Here is a 21,767-nt window from a genome sequence, read left to right as displayed (position 1 = left end):
CTGGGCCGTGATGAGCGAGGCAGAGATCACGCACAGCTGTTGAATCTTTCATGGAAAATGAGAAGAAAAAAAAAAAAATGAGGAAAAACAACTAAGCCCACTGTACTGCTCCCATTACAGCTGTGAAATAACTCGGGCTTATCTTGTCCATGTTATCCGCCACATGGTTTTAGTCACGGTTTGTCCTGTTAAACATTTTAAAAAGCCATGGTTGCTCTAGCTCTGTGCCACACCACAACCAAGGGGCAGCTACAATGGTACTTCAAAAAACGATCTGCTTCACCCAGAAACAAGGGGTGCAACTTCTATTTTGAGGCCTAACTGTGTAAAGTCTTATATCACTGTTCACAAAAACACAAATGCTGTTTACTCCAGGACAATGCACTCAGCACAGGTGACAAATGTGGCTCTGAACTGTTTCCCAATGCACCTGACTTGTTCAACCTGGCACCACTTGGCTTCTGTTTCCCAAACTGAAAGTCGCCGTTTTCAGACTAACGATGACGTCATGCAAGTTGTTAAGGAGTATTTGGACACTCAAGATGTGACCTTCTTCTGGTGAACCAAGTGCATTGAAGTTAAAGAAGATGATATTGGGAAAAAAAATGCAAGAAGGATATGTCTCCTGTGACATTTTCTGGTGAGACTGAGAACTTTTTGAAGCTCCCTCACACCATGACTTGATGACCGCTGCAAGATGCAAACTCCTAAAACTCCCTGGCTTCAGTCGACTCCCTTTCAAAAAGCACCAATTTCCTTTTAGAAATACTAAGTCAATTACTTATTTATTTTTTGGGCCTTTTTGCCTTTATTGTATAGGACAATCAAGAGAGAGAGAGACAGGAAAGTGGGGGAGAAAAACGGGGGAAAGACCTGCAGCAAAGGGCCATGAGTGGGATTCGAACCCATGACTGTTGCATCGGGGAACTATAGCTCCTGAACATTGGGTCGCCAGCTCAACCAGTTGAGCTATAGTCAATTATTGTTTGATTACTCGTGAGCACATAAATCACTAAATTCAGGCTCTCTGGTAAGGGTGCTGGTGGTCTGTTTGAAATGACTGCCCTTCTTAATACCATTTTAAGGCTAATGGGAGGTTTTAACGTCCACCATGACTGACAGTTTGCTCACCCGCTGCTCTCCTCGGCTCCTGAGCTCACCTTGTTTCATGCTAAGCTGTATTTTTTCCTCTAATTGTGCAGTTCTACTGTAGTTGTAGTTTAAAAGTTGGACTAAAAACACCCTGACACAATGCTGTATGTACGGACTGGTCAGAGTTTGCAGCAGGCTTGCCATTGTTCCATTCGGTCCACGGTAGCAGGATGTGAGTGTAAAAGGTAACACCCTGCACTCCTTACTCATAAAGTCATGGCTCCAGATGGAAAAGACAGCGCCGACTGCAACCTGCAATTCAGGGCTTCAAAACCAGGTTCAGCAGGAACCAACATATGACATCACTTCCCACTACGTCCAGCTATTCATGCAGTCGTTGACCATAACCAGCGTATAAAATGTGTCCCTTACACACAGACTTAAAATAGCAGAAACCACGGCGCATGGTCACACTAGTGTTAAAAAATATTTCAGAACGATTCGTCATCGCTTAATATCACTTAATTGTAGTGTCACGGCGCTGAGCAAGCGCGTTTCCTAACATGTCAGGGTGACTAATACGAATAATAGGAGCATCTGTCAAACAACGACTTAACTCATATTTAACTTTAAAACTACTGCAATGATTGATAACTATTTTATCAACAGCACAGGGACTTTCTGTTTGCTTAGTACGATTCTTTTAAAAACAAGTTTGTCAAGAACAGTTTCAAATGTAATGGGGGGTGAAAGGAAAAAAAAAAAAAACAATTAAATCCTCACAAACAAGGTCATTCACTCACCTCCTGCAGCCTAAAAGGTCTCTGCGACTGCCTGCCGGATGAAAAAGGAGACGAGCGAGAGGAGGAAGAGCGAGACAAACCCTGTCGCTGTCTGTCGTGCTCGCGGGCTACCTGATCCACCGGAGCCTGTGGACGAGAGACAGCAAGAGAGAGAGAGAGAGAGAGAGAGAGAGAGAGACGGGCTCAGAGCGACACCGAGGGCAAGGAGGGAGGGGGGCAGCTGCAGAGAGAGAAAAGTGAAGTGGTGCCGCCATTCCCCGTCACCCGGGAAACCAACGCTCTTTTCAAAGAAAATCGGCCAATGGCAAACACCGGCAATTGTGTTCAGACAAAAAGTCACATGACTGCCCAAACACCACTCCCTGTTAGTGAGAAGGGAAGAGAGAGAGAGGAAAAAAAGAAGTATGGGGTGGAGGGGTGATAATAAAGAGGCAAAGAAGTAGAAAGTGTGTTTGAGTTACAGGACCAGACTCTATCCCATCCCTGAGTGAAAAAAAAAAAAAAAGTCTTTCCACCTGATCTTCTTCACAGTCCCATCTTCACAGCAAACAGATTGGCTGCAGCTTATTTCTGTTTGCTAAGAAGAACAAAGCCGAGCCGCACAGTGGGATACTAAAGGTACAGCCCTGTCTCTAGCTGGCACACTCAAACGTTTCCCACCTACTTTAATATTAGGCCATTTATATGCAGACTGTATAAACCGTTCAGTTTAGTCCCTCGTGTTGACCATCGCTGTATAATCAGAGGCGCTGGAACTGGCAAAACTTGTAGAAAAACACAGATAAAGACGCAATCAACTAATTTTTATTTTGCAATTGTATAATAAAAGGAGCTGGCGGTTGCTTTACATGCAAAGTGCAGCAACAGACTTAACAGAGATGGATTAACGGCATTCGCGTTAAGATTTCAGTAATTCTTCGAGGACAGTGAGGCATTCCCATTAGCAATGCTGTCCAATATGGTCCAACAAGTTTGCTGGCTTTTAAAATATCAAGGTTAAATGATTCATATCACGAGCATTAACTTTCTTGCCCCATTACATCTCATCCACAATAGCAGATGCAGCAGACCAAGGTGGTGCTGGAGTCACATCACTGTTGACAAACCAGATGGGTTGGTTGTGACAATGGCGGTTTTATATCGTGTTTGTAATAATGTCAGATGTGCTGCTATCACTGGATTGTTCATGTAGTCATTCAGAGAGGACTGCGACTTCTATTCTAAAAAGTACAACAGAAATTGCCAATTTTGTCTTGTGAAAGAGAATATTAAGCCTCACGTTTCATTTTTAAATGAGTGAGTGGGTGAGGAAGTACAGATTTAGCGTGCCCAAGTAGAAAAAGTAATGCAATGTCCTGGAGGTTAAGTCAATACAATGCTCCATCTTACATCATTCATGACTGAGATATTTTATCTATGTTTTATACGGCAACACCTCTCATACAACCCAAAGGTGTAAATCCCTTGTTTGCCAAAAAGCTGCTGCAGCTTTAGGCTTTAAAAAAACTGATTCTTTATACCCACCTACAGACAAGTTCAGTCCCATTCCAAAAGCATCAACTTCTCTTCAGAAAGTCAGTCATTTTAGACAAGTCTTCCCAAAAACACTAAATTCAGGCCATCTGTCAAGTATGCTGGTGGTCAGTTTGAAATCATTGCCCTTGTTAATAACATTTTAAGGCCTACAGAAGGTTTTGATGATTGACAGTTTGCTCGCCTGCTGCTCTCCTCGGCTCATGAGTTCACTTTGTCTCGGGCTTTTGGAGCAAACACACGGTTCGAGTGCAGTCGTAGAGTTACCCTATAAAGACCCTGACACATGTATGGACTGGTCCGTGTTTCCACCAAGAGGCAGAGCAGCAGATGTCAGAGTCCAATGAAGCCAACACACCTGCATCAACTGCAAGAGGCAGTGATGCAGAAATCCCTTTTCAGGTCGATTAATTTGATTCAACATCAGCAGATGACTGAAGAGACTTGAAAATGTATTTGCACAGCAGAAATTATTTTCTGATCTTATCCAAACCATTTGGATGGACCTTCTCAGTTACACAGGTTAATGTTACCTCGCAGCGTAATGCAGCATATGTGGACAGCTACCTTCACTTCTCTTTTGCACTTACTCCTGCCGTAACTTTAGTCTACAGTGTTAAACATAGACTTTAACAACAAAATCCTTATGAACATGCAGTTTATTGCGTTTTACATCGCAGCCTGACATCTGCCTAGGGTAGTAAACTGAATTATAGTGCGGCTTTCCAGCGAGAATTCTCAACAGAGCAGCGAGACAATACAGTCTACGAATTTTCGCCAGACGCTTTATTACCCAGGCTGAAATCACACATCTATCACTTTCCCGGCAATATATTGTGCACTTGAACGCAATCATCTGCCTTGTAATACATCGCTTCAGTGCCACTAAATTACCCTGCTTCAGTCGCGGCAGGCAGGTCTCATTCTCAGAAAAGCATCTACCAAGAGGAAAGGGGCCCAATTACCTCTCTACGGCGCGACTTGTGAGAGGACAGCAGCGATGAGTAAAAGAAGGGGACAAAGCTGACAGTATCCAACTGACAAGTCTGAGCCTCCAGCATTGATTTTTTTTTTTTTTGAAAAAGGTAATGGTGAGGACTATCTGAGGCTTAACAATCCTGTCAATAGATAATCGGCACATTGTGGATCCAGGCTTACTGTGGATTCTTGGGCTATTCTCGAGGATGGAACATGCAACCTGGAGATTAGAGCTAATCATAAAATGACACCGAAATCAGTTTCACAAATTTGAGGAACAATAACTCACGCTATGCAAAAACCGGTCCGCTTTGTTCACTAAACTGCACCTGCCTACCCATTCTTCCCATACGACGGAACTGAAACAAATCAAACCGAGCCTATAGAGCTATATTTACACTTGCTCGACGAAGCCAAACATAAGTTCCAATACTTGGTAATTACAAGGCAACTGGTAGTCTAAATATACCTTTCTTGTACTGATGATGTATAATTTCATCTGTCTCTCCTCGAGATGTGAGGATTCAAAAAGCAGACCTGATTGCTGTACGAGAGGCACAGTTTTCAAGTGTGCTCCTGAGAAATTAGCATTAAGGGGTGAAAAGGTGGTTGGTGTTGCGGTGATTTAATATCTGTGAGATACAGATTGTGTGTCTCCCAGCTGGTAGATAAGCATTTATGTTCTTTGGAGTCAAGCAGCTGGACAAATGAGTCACAATGGAGGAATTTTGTAGTGCAGAGGGGACAAAGAAGCTGCTCAACACTTTCAACTTTTTGTCCCACTTTCCCTTTTATCCCAGCCTCATGACTGGAGCTGCAAGTTTATTATGGGGAAAACAAAAAAAAAAAACTTGCTTTGTTAGTAGAAAAACATCACAGAACTACAATTTTTGGTGTGCTACTCCGACTAAATCGGATTTCAGACTGGTTTTATCATCCAGTTCAACCACCATTATCACTCATTATCATCACCATTATTGTCACGCTCAATCGCGCTACGAGCTTTGCATTTACAATCAGTCTAAATGGACTAAAAGAAAGGTTTTATTGCAGATGACCCACACAAAATCACTTAACAACCTTCTGTCTCAGCCTCATTCCATAAAAGTTACCCATGCCGGCATTGTTATAAGGATTTACTGCACGTATCTGTCCGAGAAGATCGCTGTACTTACAAAAGCATTGTCGCAAATCATACAGCAAATAGGCCACAACAACAGTTTACAAGGTTGAGCCTGTTGCAATCAGTGATGTGGCAAAGATAAAGAAAAAAGGAAGAAAACTACACGATATAAAATACAAGGAAGCAAGAGACAAAAGGCACAAACAACAGATAAAAGAGGAGGAAGTACAAGAAAATAGGAAGATGAATGTTCTCCAAAAACTGAACAACAGGACAGCTGGGCAGACAGGTAAAGGATAGAAATAAGGTCAACACACTGTGATGCAGCCTTGTTGTACGAGCTCGGTGCACAAGTGATAAATAAAGAAAACAAATCGAGCCGAGCTGATACATCAAGTCTATCAATCAACAGAAAATTAATCTCCAACTATTAGAAGAATCAATTAACTTTCCTCAGTCGATTGTTAAGATTTACTGCTTTCTTCCGTCTCATTTGGCAGCTTTAGTTTTATATTGTTTGGTCTGAAAAACCGGGATTTGAAGATGTCACAACGGCCTTTTGGAATTCATGCATATTTCACTATTTTCTAACAAGCCAAATCCAGCAAAGCCTATAATTGTAAGTCAGAATAACAAGTTCCTAAATCTATTAATTCTGCCACTCATGTTGCACAATGCAGGTTTTCTCTAAATCTATTCACCCTTAATGCTTCGGAACAATTACACTTCCTTTGATTGCCATCAACCTGGGTGTTGTACAGGGCTGGGCCTGAACAATACGCTAAAAAAAAAGTCCTTGTGCACTTTTTATTGATAGATACCTTAATAGAATGCAAGTACTGACTTTATTTAGAATGATATTGTTTGCATTTGTTCATACAAAAAAAAAATCTACATATAAATACGATGTGATTTTTACTGCAGTCTGTACCCAATGTGCACATTTCCTTACCTTTTGGAAAACATTATTTCTCTGTAGCACTACAACACTTAATTTAAAGTCCCGCTCTGTGGTCATTGATAGAAACTTGGATTTCTTTTGAAAGTGCACCACTGAGTTCAACAAAAAGCTCCTTTTTTGTTTATTTTTTATCATGTTGGAGTTCCAGTTTAAACCGACAGGTTTGTACGTTTACATTTGGTATTCTGGTGCATTACACTGTGGTATATGGTTTTTCAAAATAAAACGTAAATGAATGGTCATTTTGCTTTGTTGGAGAAAAATGAATTGTTTATATTGATCAGCTAATTAGTAAAATAGACAATAGATTAATCAATAGTCGTTCATGGCAGCCCCTAAAAATTAACGTATAGAAGTCTGACCCCGTGTTTTTGAGGCTGTCATTTGTACGCTTGTCAACAGCAGTTTCAAAAGAGAAATGCTCAGACCATTGGGTTGAATGCTTATTTTTCTCATGATGTGTCTTCAGTATATAACAAACATCATATGGTCGTGTCAGCAAGATACAAAACTTGATTTCATCAGAGTGGGTCTTTATACGTGATATGTTTTCCCTTCATCAAAAAATTCCAGCAACTTGGATATTATACCTGTCCTGATTAAGATTTCAGAATTTTTTTTTGATAAACTGTTCAGTCCTGCTGTAGGTTACAAATCATGAATAATGTCAACAAGCTGGCATTTAAATGGTTAAAATCCTAAAAATGAATGAACGCCTGGTAGTCCTGATCAGAGAAAGGGGAAAATATTAATAATCAATCATATTTTAATTGCACCATTTCCACTTATTTCTTAATATCTAGAAAATGTGTTTTTTATGTTTGTTTGTTTTCATTAAAACCAACTGTGGCATCATGTAAACAAACTGGCATTTAAGAGGTTTAAATCCCCAAAATGAATGAATATTTGGTAGTTATGATCAGGAATGCTGTAGCTTTAAAAAAAAAAAAAAAAAAAAACTCAGTGGAAAATAATATGAATAAATATTTTTGTCCTTAAGGTCCAACATGTGCTTAGAGACACTGCACACACAAAAACAAAAACCTCCACATTGACTGTGATAATCAAAGTATTTTTTTCCACTCTGACCATTTAGCATATTTAAAATAATTATTTACTTTGTTTTGCTTCATTACAAAGTGACATCATGTAAACAAACTGGCACTGAAGGGGTTAAAATCCTAAAAATGAAAGAACATTTGGTTATTTTAGTGAAAAAAAAACGCTTTTTGTTTGTTTATCTCTTTACTAAAACATATGATGTAAACGAACTGGCATTGAGGGGTTAAAATCTTTAAAATAAATGAACATTTGGTAGTTATGATCAGGATTGATGCATATTTTAAAAACTTTTTTTGTTGTTTTTTCTGCAGCTTTTTCACGCATGTGGGTGAAGCGTTGACGTGAGAAAGACGAGTTTAAACAGATTTTCTTACCGAAGTGACTCAGCCGATCACTATTTGACGAAAAGGGCATCAACGTAACATATAAATCAACCCAAATAAATAAACTTACTGACAGCATGTTCTCCAACCAACTCAAACTAAACAGCGGGTAAAGTTTTAGTCTCCCATCAGCCTGCAGGTGCTCTGCGCTCACTTGCCTGCACTTGTTGCATCCAGAGTTCAAAACCGTTTCACTCCCACATAACCGTGACAAAAAGTAAAATACATACGAAAAAACAACTTACAAGAGATTTAGTCGTCGAGCTGCAGCCGGAGGTTCATCTTGTGGCTGCTCTCCACAGTCATAAGTCCGCTAATGTCACGCTAACAATCCCGGAAGTAGAAACGATACCACTTCCGGTCATCACTTCCCAATAAAATGTCGGAATGTTATTGTAAAAATAAACGCCGTGAAAGGGTAAAAACACCGTATATCTAAGGATAAATGTCGAAATGTTGTTTATATAAAATACTACAAACACGACAAACCACAGACTTACAGACAGTCTCTGGGGAACAGCCAGGAAGTGTATTTACATGGCAACAGCAAACACTAACAAGCATCTGGGAATGGGCTCATTAGCTTTACTTATTATGATAAAACGCTGGTTAACCTGTGTCAGCACATGGCTGGAGGTAATCACAGACACACAGCACGATGCAGGCAGCAGACTTCATCTCATGCCAAAGTATGACAGCAAACAGAAAAGCTTTTATGATATCTTTGAGATGGCAGCAGATAGATGACAACAGGCCACACTGTTGGATTCCATCCATCCATTATCTATACATCACTTAGTCCTCACTAGGGTCACAGGGGGCTGGAGTCTATCCCAGCTGACTTCGGGCGAAGGTAGGGACACTGTTGGATTATTCAGTGGAAATATAACTACTTACAATTACGAATGAGCTGGATTTCTGAGTGATTACACTTCGAAAATGGCCTCTATTGGGATTTCAGAACCAAATCTGATTTCATCTGAGCTTGAGGCACCATTTATACACCAGACCCCGATAAGATGGTTACTTTTTCAGACAAAATACTGTTCGTGTCACAGCACGCGTGTTTTAGTTATGATAAGGAGGAAATGTTAGCAGCGGAAGGTTGTAATTGCTGTGGCAATAATCTTTTCATCACTTGAAACTGTCTTTAATACAAGTTTACCCTGTTTCATCAACAGAGAAACCACCCGTGTGAGTGCCATCACTGATCTGAGATAAGATTTGTTATGGTATAAATAAAAGCCTTCAATAGAGGTTTTTTTTTTCTTTTTTTGGTTGGATCACAGATGTGTGGGGCATTTCTGTGTTTATAGTAGAGTTCCTGTCAGATAAATCAAAGAACACAATACTCCATTGTCAATAAACGTTTGCCTCAACTGTTTGAGTTTCATGCATCTGGGTCAGCCAATTCTTAAACTACTAAATTATGTTTATGGCGTGACGCCTGGCTTTGCCAACGTACGCAACATTAAAACGTATTTGGTATTTGTCCCAGTAATCATAATTACTGCTCTAAAACAGGACCAAAAAAAAAAGAAACCATTATGCAGAAATCCACTAAATCTAAATTGTCTGACTTAAAATGCTTCATCAAGTTAAGGTAAGTATTCTTAGAGGTGGTTATGGACGTGGCCATGTGCATCAGAAATTAGATATCATATATAATTTACTAGGGCTGCAAGGTGGTGCAGTTGGTTAGCACTGTTGCCTCGCAGCAAGAAGGTCGTCGGTTCGCGTCCCGGTGGGGGAACCGGGATCTTTCTGCGCGGAGTTTGCATGTTCTCTCCGGGTTCTCTGGCTTCCTCCCACATAGTCCAAAAAACATGTTGAGGTTAATTGGTGATTCTAAATTTTCCGTAGGTGTGAATGTGAGTGTGCTTGGTTGTCTGTCTCTAAGTGTAGCCCTGTGATGGACTGGTTACCTGTCCAGGGTGTCCCCTGCCTTTGCCCTAAGTCAGCTGGGATAGGCTTCAGCCCCGCCACAACCCTAGTGAGGATTAAGCGATGTATAGATAATGGATGGATATAATTTATTAGCCCAAAGACAAGGACTTTACCCGTACACCTTAAATGTTTTTGCTTCGGCATAGAGATGAATCATCTCATGTGACAAGAAGATTACATTCTGCTCTGACTTCCGTGTATATAAACGGCTAATTGACATCACATTCATGCCTTTTGTTTACCATTAGGGCTGATGTCTGCATTTGGTTATAAAGGTGTCACCAGAAAATGAGTTACGAGCCTGAAATATCTTACAGTGAATGGAATGTTCCTTCTGGCATCCTGCAGTACTGTACAAACAGCGTCTCCCGGGCCTGTCTGAACTCATACCGGGATGGTATTTCCAGCTAAAATGCTTGATAGGAAAAGTGATTGGTCTCAAGTCAAAACAAGATGATGGCGTGATTACATAATGGAACCGAAATTCTTTCTACAAATATTCCCCGTAATTTATTCACACCCATCTTGTTTGCTGTAGTTACAACTTGAGGGCGAACCTTTGATAATGTTTTGAGGAATGTTATCACAACCTACCTGACATGATCACAAATGTAATTTTAACCCCGTCATCCGCATGTTTTAGTAGTACTCGTGGCATGTGCCGATAGTTTTGTTTCAGCGTGACAGAAATGCATTCTGTTTATATTCTCTTATCTGTTATATTTGCCTTACCAACACTACCCACTCCCTGTTTTTATTAATCATCTGCAGGAAAATGATTTCCCAAAACTAATTTTTGATGCTGTTTTCTTTCAACATTGGTGTTGAAAAAAAAAAGATCATTACTCAAAAATAAAACCTGCATTGAAACCACTGTTTAACTGCCTATTTAGCACAAAAGATCTTCTCTTGACAAATCCTTTTTCATCCTCACACCATATTTGCTATCCCAAAATCCCAAACAGAAACCAGACCTTTCTGCTTTGTCTCATCACCTGCTGGGAGTGGAAGAAAGCCTCTCACAGGCCAGATCAGGTCCCGAGTCCTGTCCAGCTGTGAGAATGATCCCTTTCAGAGAAATTACAAGTCTGTTCAGAGGAGAGTAGGTGAGGACCATCCCACTTTCCCACCATAAAAGGCCTTTCCTTTCATTCCCTTCTCCTCCATCTGTGTCTTGAGATGTAACCCAGTGGCACCGCTGTGATGGAAGCGTGACTAAAAAAAAAAAAACACCTGACAGGAAGCGAGACAGCGAAGCAATCCCAACAAATGGAGGGTGGTACAGCCACGTGATGGAAAGTGTTACTAGAAGATGAAAAAAAAAATGCACAAACATATTACATAACAGATGGGCACCTGCATGAATGAGCACCTCACACATTCCTATGTCTTCACTGTGTACATCTCTTAATGCAACACTGCGGTGAGCGGTATTATCAGAGCTGTCAAGGTCTAATGACTGGCGGCGCTGTGTTTCGTTGACTCCTTTATTTGCATCCTGCTTCTGTGGACAGAACTGAAGCGCCGATGACTGATGAGAAATACGGGAAGTGCTTTCAAATGTGCGTTCATGGTGCGCGTGTTTGTGCGCTGAGGTCAGGTATTCATGCAAAACACAAGTTCGGAAACATCAGTGTGCTTGTTTTTAGCTGTTTCTATGGAATTGAAATTCAGTGCAAACAAACCTGTTTAACATTATATGTCCTTAAGAACTACTGAAGGATTAGAAGTGGCTGCCTCTCTGGTCCTCATCCACCCAGATATAATACTGTATGTTTCCAAGTGTGTCTCAGGACAAATGAGTTTGAAATTGTCCTTCACAGTGCAGTAGATGGGTAATTTCCCATAGCTCTTGAAAAACAATGGAGTACGTCACAGGACATATAAACTCCAAATGGACTTGATTCGTTCCACTGCATTACCTCTGCTGTGTATCAGTAATACATCTTGAAGCATTTTTTTTATCTTGTATCAGCAGCGAGCAAGGCGCAATGTTTACACGCTGTATACTTGTAAATGTCTTTATTCTAACTCATACCTCAGATGTGGCCAAACAGGAAAAAAAAAAAAAGAAAACCCAACTAATTATTCTTGTGCTTTGAGGTGGTGAGTTTTAGAATTTGCTCAAGGTGGTTGAAGATTGAGTTGTTGATGTAATGTTCACAGATAGTGCCCTCAAGTGACAATATCAGACTATTACACCAGTTATACCAGGGGAATCACCATTGCTGCTGGGACCCTTTGAAAAAAAAATTTGCCTTTACATATAAGTTGTTTTTACAGCTGAGGTTTCATGAAAGAGAATCTCAGACTGATTATTTATTTATTTTTTTTACTATTTAGATAAAACAAAAAGTTGAATTTGAATTAAAATAATTCTGTATTTTGTCCTGAGAATTGCAAATGTGAGGCGTCAGTTACATCCGATTTCATTTTCATCCAGCTAAAACCGGCTACTCAGTCGTATTAGAGAGATTATCTCGGTATAGCAAGTCCTCCAGGTACACTATTAGTCATGTTAATAACTTGACGACTCCTGTCAAAGCCCTGTGAGTAATAAGTTCCTTGGATGTTGATGCACTGCTGAGTCCCAACAGGAGAACAGTCAGTGATTTCATAAACTAAAAGAGAGAGAGCATCTTTAAATACAAGCAGCAACCCTGACACACCTCAAAGCACGGTGTGGACGATGAGTCATGACTGAGCGATGAGTCAAATAACGGGAGCAATCCCCCTCAGTGGAACAGTTCTTCGAGTCATACTCATTTCTGCCAGCCAGCCCTGCCTGCTGTCAGTCTGGCTGGGAGCTCCCTCTGCTGGGCTGGAGTATGTGGTGCTGGTGGTGTTTCTGTAGGGCTGCCCTGGCTGTGTGAGGGCGTGTAATCACCGGCCTGTTCAGGATTTTGGACATCTTGTACTTGTGAGGCCGCAGCTGTGCACTGGGTTGGTTCATCTCCACACTGAAAGATAGAGAGCTTTTGTTTAGGTCTACTTGACATAAATGTATCTAAAACTTTGCTAATTTGCACTGTGTTAATTATCAAGCTACAGTTGTATTTTACATCATGCATTGGGAAGAACGCTGTTGTGCTTTTTAAACATTACAAACTGATAAATTACATTTTAATTCATTTTATATTTCATAAAAATTTTATGTTTTGTATTCAATTCTGGGTTTTTTTCCCCCAAAAAATTCAAACAATTTGGAAAGAAGACCTACAGTTAAAGCTACACAAACTACACCTGAAACAGCAACAAAACAGAGTAAAATCTAATATAATCATATACATGTGTGGATAAAAGTAACTTTTTGTAAAGCCATACCATGAGTCCATGAGCCCTTCGCCCAGGGCACTTGCTGGAGGTGGATGGGGTGTGGGTGCAGACTGGGGCAACACAGGCGCTTTGGTCCTCGTCATCTGCTGGACCCTCTGGAGTATGAGGTCTGTGTCTGCGGCAGCTGTACCTGTTCCAGGCTTGCATGCTACTCTGCTGAAATCAGGTGCATTTTCTGAGTTGGCCTGGCTGAGACGAAGCCTGCGTGCACGGATCTGTGATATCGTCCGATTACCAGAAGCTGCAGTGGCACTGAGAGGGGGTGAAGGGAACAGCGGGGTGTCTGGGGACAAGGACAGTCGAGCCATGTCAGGGGATAAGGCTTCTCTGTGATACAGGTCTGAAAACAACAAAAAAAAACAAAAAAGTCATCAACTGAAAGACTTTAGTGTGGACTTTGCACATTACTTGTTATCTGTAATAATCAGTGAGTGCTCACCTGGAGAAAGAGACTCGAAAGAGGAGTCTGGTGAGGCAGCATCTCGGCTGTCGCAGTGTTTCTCCTCTTCAGGTTCTTCAACGCTACTGTCACTCCTCATACCACTAAAGCCTTCTTCTTCATCATCATCTGCCTCTTCTTCTTCTTCTTCATCATCATCATCATGATGAATAGCCAGGATCTGTGGTAACCTTTCTCTCTCTATGGCCTGAAGACGACTGAAAAACAAGGTGGGAAGATCTTTTATTTCATCTGCATAAACTCTGTAGTTGCAGCCAGGTTGACCGCTGATGTGAGGAACAGATTAGCAGACTTGTAAAACCCTAAGTGGATGCAAAGTGTCGAGTATGTAAGAATTTAGTACCTGCGATGCTGCTCCCTCCAAGCTCTGAGCTCAGCAAACACGTTGACGCGCTCTCTGAGATCAGGCTCCTCAAGGTCATACGTGTGTTCTGGTACATGGATGGGCAAGTCCCGGGGGGTGACGGTAGATTTGGTGGGCGCTGTCTGTCAAACAGAAGAGAGGGAGAGTGAACGTGGAGGGTAGGAGGGGAGGTGAAGAAACCTAACAGTGGAATGGAGGCCTATGAGCGGAGTGCATTAATTATGGATAGACAGTTGTTGTTATGGTCAGATGGAGAAGGAGGGGAACGGACTGAACAGGAGGGAAAGGTAAAAGGAAGAAAGGGAGGGACAAAAGCGGGATGTGTATATGCCAGGATAATAATACTCGTGGTTTCGGCAGCAAAAGCCTCATCTGTCAAGTCCCTCTGACACCGTCCTTCACACATCTCTATCACTTGTGTTCTCCCCTCACTGTGCTTATCTTCTCAGGCTTCTGTCCTCCTGCTAATAATTAGCTGCTCCTGTTCATACTGACATGACATTAAAGAGATGAGCTGCTGGTGCCAGACAGCCATAATGGCCTGTCAGAGCCCATAAAGCCTGTTGTTCCTCTCAGCTGCCACTAAAGGAATAAACAGCATACCAGGAAAGGTAGACTGGTATGGATTAATGTGATAACTGATAGAGCGAGATCTTTTTTTCTTCAAACTGCAAAATAGTTTTTAACAGAATTGCAGAAACTTTGCTGCCACTTACCTTCAACTTTTCTCGTCTCGCTCGAATAGCCTGGACTGGATTTCCACAGAACAGAATTTTGCCAGCTCCTTCAAAAATCAACAGATGAAAGGAATTTCAGTGAATCAAAAAATATCAGTGTTGAACAACTCATTTGCGTCCTCATGGTGGCACTGTTGAGTAAAGATTGCTGATGCTGAATTCTGAATGTTTAGCAGTGTATTTATTAGTATTTAGCAGAGCTCAAACACCAGTGTGCCTGACCATGTGTCAGAGCACTGGTTTCCGCTTCCACTGCTGCTAGATCTGAGTCCGCAGAACCAGGTCTGGACCCAGGAGGGGAGAGAACTGCAGGTCTGGTTGCCGACATGGGTCTGGAGCGAGTATGTGGTCTGGAGGCCGCTGATGACATGGGCCAGATGCAGGAGAGGCTGGAAGAAGGACGTCTGGCAGAGCTGGGTCTGCTGTAAGGACACGCACTGTCTGCTGTCTCCTCTACAAAGAAAAAAGTCAGTCGCTCATTAAATATACATCTGTAATTAACTGGACTGCGTTGACTGATTCAGTACAATACATATACATACACACCGTCCATGCCAGCAGCCAGAGAGGAGTTACAATCTCGAATGGAGTTTATGAGAATCTCCAGCTCTTCTCCCTTGGTGGTATGGCAGCTCGGCTTGTCCTCTTCTACCCTTTCACCATCCAGGTAACGCAGCTGAGGGACCAGCTCCCTCACTGCTGTCTGGTAGCTATAGTCTGCCATCTGGGTGGAAGAGAAACAGAAGAGAAAAAGTGAATGTAGAGGACATGCAGCCGTTTTATGAAGCAAAGAAAGGGGACAAAAAAAGGAGCATAGCAAAATTGATGAGCCATTATCTTTGAGTCACATTCAGAAACTGTGACTCAGAGATTCTCTACTTGTTTGGTGTTTGGCATTGTGGCCTTTTGTGTACTGGAAGCCACAACTGCATTATGTACTGCAGTTATTTAGTTATTTATATTTGTGCTGCATTTAATATAAATTTGAAAACCGGACATCTCATATCTGTGCTCACATCTGACCCACTTAATTACGCTTTGACAGACTCCGCAAAACCAGATCAATGCACTAGCAATCTAAATTATATTCCATTATACATAAGTGCATAATACAGGACCCGGATGAAAAAATATATATACTGAATGTACTTTATAGAAGATGTGAGGCGATTCTGAGGTCATAAAAAGTATTGGTTAATACTGCTACCAGTTAAAAAGCAGAATGATGCTAGGTGTGTCAATAGTTACTGGCATCACATTAACAATGTCGCATATTAACTAGCCTTCATAATGTCTTTTCGCATTCGGCTTGAATGAATCTGTGGAGCTTCTGAATAGCACAAAGCAATGCAGGTTAATAACTAGTGCTTTGAACGTCTTGCAGCGATGCCTGGTCTTTAATCAGCACAGAGACAGAGGGAGAGTCCAGTAAATCACAGAGCTACTGAGCGATCAAATTAGAGCTCGGCACTCCTGGTCCTCACCGAACCGCACAGATGCAGTGAAAGAAAAACAGAGTGAGTGGCTGGCAAGGAGGAAACAAAAGAGAAAAGAGGAGGAGAATGAGGTCTAAGTGAGAGGAAGTGAGCGGATGTGTGTGTGTGTGATGGAAAGAGAGAGCAAGAAGAGTGATAGTTTGGCAAGACAGCAAACCCAAGAACCCCTCAGTCACTACAAAGCGCAGGCCTAATGCATATTCAGCTCAGCATCTCCCTTCATTGCCCTAGTTTCCTAATTAATGCTCCGCTGGTGGGTGTAAATAAACACATTCACAGTGGCCCAAAAAACTCGCAGCTCAGTGCGATGGAAATGCAGCTTCTACCACACCGTGTACCCAGCTACACTCTGTACCACTAAACCAGTGGTGAATCACGCACCGGACATTTACATCAAACTAATCGTGCATTGGCAAGTTTTCAGAGAGATCAAATGAGCACTGTAATGTAATAATAAAACATGATCTCTTTGTCATGATGCCTCTCCACAGAAGAGTGTGGCTGTTGTGCTTGATTATTTAGACTCATCCCGCTCTCCCAGAGTCCTCCCCGGCGTGTCGAAGATCCACATACAGAGTGCCGAGATCGTGCTGATATATTTATGTCTCAGCACACACTAATTACATTTTCGTGATTATCTGACAAAGCCATGAGGCCTGACAGCCTGCTAGCGCACAGGAGAGACCGTTGAATGATCAGGACCATTTGTAAGTTCGCTTTTACAACATCAACTGAATACAACACTTCCTTTCCAGGAACCGTGCCCAGCTCCTTGCTCAAGCTTTATTCAGCTCCAACTGTTCTCAGGTTTGTTTTATCTTTGGCCAGACGACTGTCACTCTGAGCGTTGCACCACTTGGTAGTGCTTGCCTCAAGACGCGTTGATCTAGGATTTTAGGCATATTCTACTGTCGGTGCTCAAAGTATGTTAATCTGAGCAAGAGCGTCTGCTAAATGCCGAACACATTAGCTTTAGAACACATTAAAACGCACATCATGTATCCACGCATTAGCATCCTTTCACAATGGCACAATTGCTGATCTGAAATAACTATTGGTCGTATTTGCAGCACAGGTATGACTTTTGTGGCTAATTCTGGATATCACAGATTAAAATACATTCCCACTAGAACAATGCTTACTTGTCAGATATCTGTGTCTGCTGATTCGCAAAGGACAAACAAGGAGTTTGACAAACACAGTCGCATAGGTCTGGCGAAGGAACGGCTAACATTCGGCAATAAACACGATCTTTGTTCACTTCTTTAAGGAGAATCTCTTTTTGTATATGGTGAAAAAAAGCAATTTTTTTTTTCGGTTTTATGCTATTAAGAACATTAACAAAGAATTTTCCTACCTGAGTGGAAGTCGGGTTTGGGTGTAAACACACTGGGTTGCCCTCCAGGGTAAGTATCTGGAGTTTAGGACACAAACCCAGATACTGAACCTGGACGAGGTCATCCACGTCATTCCCTTCCAGATCTAACAGCTGCAGGTTCTCCAGCATACCAATCGGACTCAGTTCTGACACGTAGTTGTAAGCCAAGTACAGCTCCTGAAAACAGGGACAGAAATCATAGACGGGAGAGAGTGGAAGAAAAAACATTAAGATAAATGAAGAGGGGAAGGAAAGACGTGAATGGACAAAATGCATTAAACAGAGAAGTGTATAAAACAGAGGACATGTTGGACACAGGCCACAAAGTCAGAGAGACACATAGGGCATCTTTCCATGTGACAGATACTAACTGGGATCTTATGATCATAAGAATGCTGATTACTAATTAGCATAAATCCCATTGTTACTTAGGAATTGTCACTATTTGCTGTGTAAATGTGTGAATGACAAAGAAATTGGGTCAAAAGTAAGAATGTCTTGATTTTTACATTTTTAACCGTTGAAAAAATCATTTCCACAAACTCTGGCGCCCTTGATTTTTTACCCAAATCACACAACTGAATCTACCTTAAGAGAACACAAAGTCGAAATGCCATCTAGGCATTGCAGGCAGCAGCGAGACATCCACAACACCTGCAGGTGGGAGAGGGTGGTTCCCAGGTCTCTAAGGAGACGAAATAGCACAAACTTGATTTAGAGGCAGGGAAGGGAGTTACACAACACCATGAATCATGGGAAAGGCTATCCATTCTCTTGGCCTTTGAAGCTTGAAGCTCCTCTCTCTCTCCCCCAAAATGCAGTCCTCTCCCTTGTTTCCCACTTGTCTCTACAGCACACCCCAGCTCAGGCCATTCCAGAAGAGTCTCAGCCAGTGTATCTATGACCCTGTAACACCCTCTTCACTACAGCTCCCACAGCCCAGAGCAGGAAATGCTATCAGAGGCAGTGCACGTCCGGCTTGGTCTGCTCTGCTGCTCTCAGGGTGGAGCAGACAGCTCCCTATCTTTCTGTTCCTACTTGTATATCCCTCAGCAGTTTCTCTGGAAGCATTTTTCCACCTGTCCTCTTATAAGGACAGTTTATACAGTGTGTTTGTACATGCGTCTGATTCTGGATGTTTATTGCTTATCTTCTATCCTGTTTTGATGACACAGCTGTGGCGACGATCGGACAGGCAGGACAAACAAGGAGAAACCGTCCTTTTTCCCTGTCTTTTTTTCCAGGGGCTGTCCAAATGGATGAATCTGAAAGCTGATATTCCACAAATCCTTCTGTGTCCTACTGTGAGGCAGGCGGTTGAACCTGTTCTCCACATCTATCTATCTATCTAAGACTGAACTCAACATTACATCTGGCTGGTGTCTGGTTTGCAAGCTGCAACATGCATCTTCCATGTTTACATACTGTACTGCAAGTCACAGTTGGAAAAACTTGGCTGAAGCAGGGCAGAGAACTACACTAACACTGCAACCTACATTTTTAAACATACACATCCCATGATTTCTGACAGGCTGTACTGCCTCAAAGCACCGTATTTCAATGACTTTAGAGACCAATCTGAAGACTAACAGCAGTATTTTCCATCTCTGCTAAGGGTCAAATTACAAATTGCTTGTTTTTGCTTGTTTCTAAACATATATGAATTAAGTCATACTCTGACAAAATGCAAATTCAGTTTTGTAAACCTCTTCTTTTTTTTTTAGTTTTGGCTTTGACTATCTGGCATTTTCAGTTTCTTGAATATATGTAATGTTCCATTAGGTAATTTGCTTTCCAAAAATACAAACTAGGAAGAAAACACAGAGGTGGTATTTGTGTTACGTAACTCACCTCACTGACATAATGATGCTGTTGTTCATTTTGAGCCTCACCAATCTGGGCAAGTAAGCACCTGTAAAGACAAACAGATAAACAAAGCCATTTCTCACTCGTTCATATATCAGTGGTTGGAATTTTTAAATTCACTTACTCAGATGCTTAGCTTCAATTAGTCAAACGGAAGTGCTTATACTGTCAGGGCTATGACTCACACATGTATAGACAATGCTCTGTCTTGCTTGCACTCGTTGTGCAACCTAGGATTCCCTGAGGACAAAGGTGAGCATAGCCAACATTTTCCTCAGTCACCTTGCCCTGGATGGCATACCATGTGTGGATATGTTGTATGCATCTCTATTTTTGTGTTACCTGGTTCTGGTTTGTGAATGTCTGTGGTATCACAACTGTACACAGCATGTTGTCACTCTTTTGGTTTTAAAAATCTGAATTTAAATATAGGATTGACTGAGATTGTGTCCTTGGTCACACAGAAAACAGCAGACATAAATAAAACCAGTGTCAGTGGCAATCAGTAAATTCTAATGAGTGCACATCCATCCATCCATCCATCCATCCATCCATCCATCCATCCATCCATCCATCCATCCATCCATCCATCCATCCATCCATCCATCCATGTTGCACCAACCCACCAGAATAAATTCCTTGTATTTTGTGAACTATACCTGGCAATAAATCTGTTTCTGATTCGGATACTGATGTATACACCACTTAATCCTCACGAGGGTCACGGGGGGGCTGGAGCCTATCCCAGCTGATTTAGGGTGAGGGCAGGGGACACCCTGGACAGGTAACCAGTCTATCACAGGGCTACACTTAGAGACAGACAACCAAACACACTCACATTCACACCTACGGACAATTTAGAATCACCAATTAATGTCAGCATGTTTCTGGATTGTGGGAGGAAGCCGGAGAACCCGGAAAAAAACCCACGCTGCACGGGGAGAACATGCAAACTCCACACAGAAAGATTCCGGGTGTCCTCACCGGGACACGAACCGGCGACCTTCTTGCTGCGAGGCGACGGTGCTAACCACCGATCCACCTTGCAGCCCATGAGTGTATATAAACTTTAAATCTGTGCAAAATGTTTTTTAAATTTTAAGCCATGATACATTTGTAAATGCCTTGGTGTATTGTATATCTTACCAAAGTTACCCAGTGTGTTTTCCTGAGTGTCTACGCAGACCTCCAGTGACGTTACGTGGGAAAGGTCCTGAGTTCCACACAGCGACTTCTGCAGGGGACAGGAATGATCAGTGCACCAGCTGATCGTAATGACACAATAAAGTGGACTGTGTCCTTACCCCACCCAGCTTCATCGTTCAGTAGTTACAGTAGACATGCACCCGTGACTTTGATAAACAAATCATGTCAGGTTTATGATGTGAAATAATTCTGTTTGCCCACCTTACCTTGAAACAGAAAACTGTTTGCCCAGTGTGTGCTTGCTTTTCTCCAGTAAGTGTATCAGGTATAGGAGAGAGTGCTAACAGAATTATTTCACTATAAAACACACATTTTCTGTATTTTGACATGTGCAGCTTTTCCACAACTCTAGCCTGACTTGGAATTAAGCTATACAAATGCATCTACCACCACTGTCACATGTAAAGATGTTAAAATAACAAATGTTTTAAATAACGGAGGATTACTTAAGAGGTTTACTCCAGTATTTACACAAACTACTTGACCCAATAATGCATCACTGGGATGTATTCTGAGGAACCTACCAGGCCATCTGGGGAAAGGTAAAGCTCCACTGCTGTTTCAGAGTCCCTGCAGGTTTTAGTGGAAGGAGTTGGGTTGATGTGGCCTGAACCACTCAGCTCAGTCACCAGAACCCGAGCGGTACCAGGCCGTTGCTCCTGGGGCACAGAACCATGACAGCCACTCATCTCTCGCGGATAACTGAAATGAACAACATGAAAGCGTGTTAACAGCTAATGCTTTGGATACGAGGAAACACTGTAGTAGTAATCTCTAGCAATCTCTAGCTCATCCAGCTAGCGTTATATTAGCTTAAAATGAGTCTAAAATAACCGAGAGAGGGGGGAAAAAAACAACAACAAGAAAAAAACTAACTGCTATGTTTTGATGTTGGCATTAGCTGACGGCTAATTAATGCACAGCTACTCTAAGCTAATTCTTCCAACTGAATATTATATATTTAAGAAGAATTGGTTGTTTTACCTGTCGTAAAGTAGTCCTGTATTAAGACAAAGACACATTTACATACAGACATTTACAG

General features: G+C 41.8%; 2 protein-coding genes across 2 annotated transcripts in view; both read right to left on the bottom strand.

Moving 5' to 3' along the window:
* Nucleotides 1-8,206, bottom strand: part of rassf7a (Ras association domain family member 7a) — a 37,802-nt gene extending 29,596 nt beyond the window's left edge. The window contains exons 1-2 of the mRNA XM_008281755.1: nucleotides 8,181-8,206; nucleotides 1,896-2,021 (exon numbers count right to left, since the gene is read on the bottom strand). The gene's annotated coding sequence lies outside the window, so the exon portion shown is untranslated. The remainder of the gene's footprint in view (nucleotides 1-1,895; nucleotides 2,022-8,180) is intronic.
* A 4,056-nt stretch (nucleotides 8,207-12,262) lies between these two features.
* On the bottom strand, nucleotides 12,263-21,414 carry lrrc56 (leucine rich repeat containing 56). Its single transcript, XM_008281750.1, has 12 exons — nucleotides 21,250-21,414; nucleotides 20,666-20,753; nucleotides 19,505-19,565; nucleotides 18,242-18,338; nucleotides 17,633-17,830; nucleotides 15,326-15,503; nucleotides 15,002-15,232; nucleotides 14,759-14,826; nucleotides 14,022-14,164; nucleotides 13,658-13,875; nucleotides 13,207-13,558; nucleotides 12,263-12,842 (listed from the first exon to the last, which is right to left on the bottom strand). Exons 1-12 carry the CDS (start codon nucleotides 21,412-21,414, stop codon nucleotides 12,674-12,676), a joined length of 1,968 nt encoding a protein of 655 aa, XP_008279972.1. The 3' UTR covers nucleotides 12,263-12,673.
* Between the last annotated feature and the right edge of the window lie 353 nt (nucleotides 21,415-21,767).

Source organism: Stegastes partitus, unplaced genomic scaffold (genome assembly GCF_000690725.1).
Source record: "Stegastes partitus isolate 25-593 unplaced genomic scaffold, Stegastes_partitus-1.0.2 Scaffold243, whole genome shotgun sequence".
NCBI classification, from domain to species: domain Eukaryota; kingdom Metazoa; phylum Chordata; class Actinopteri; family Pomacentridae; genus Stegastes; species Stegastes partitus.
Note: the sequence above shows the minus strand (reverse complement) of the source record. Positions and strands in the feature narration are given on the sequence as shown.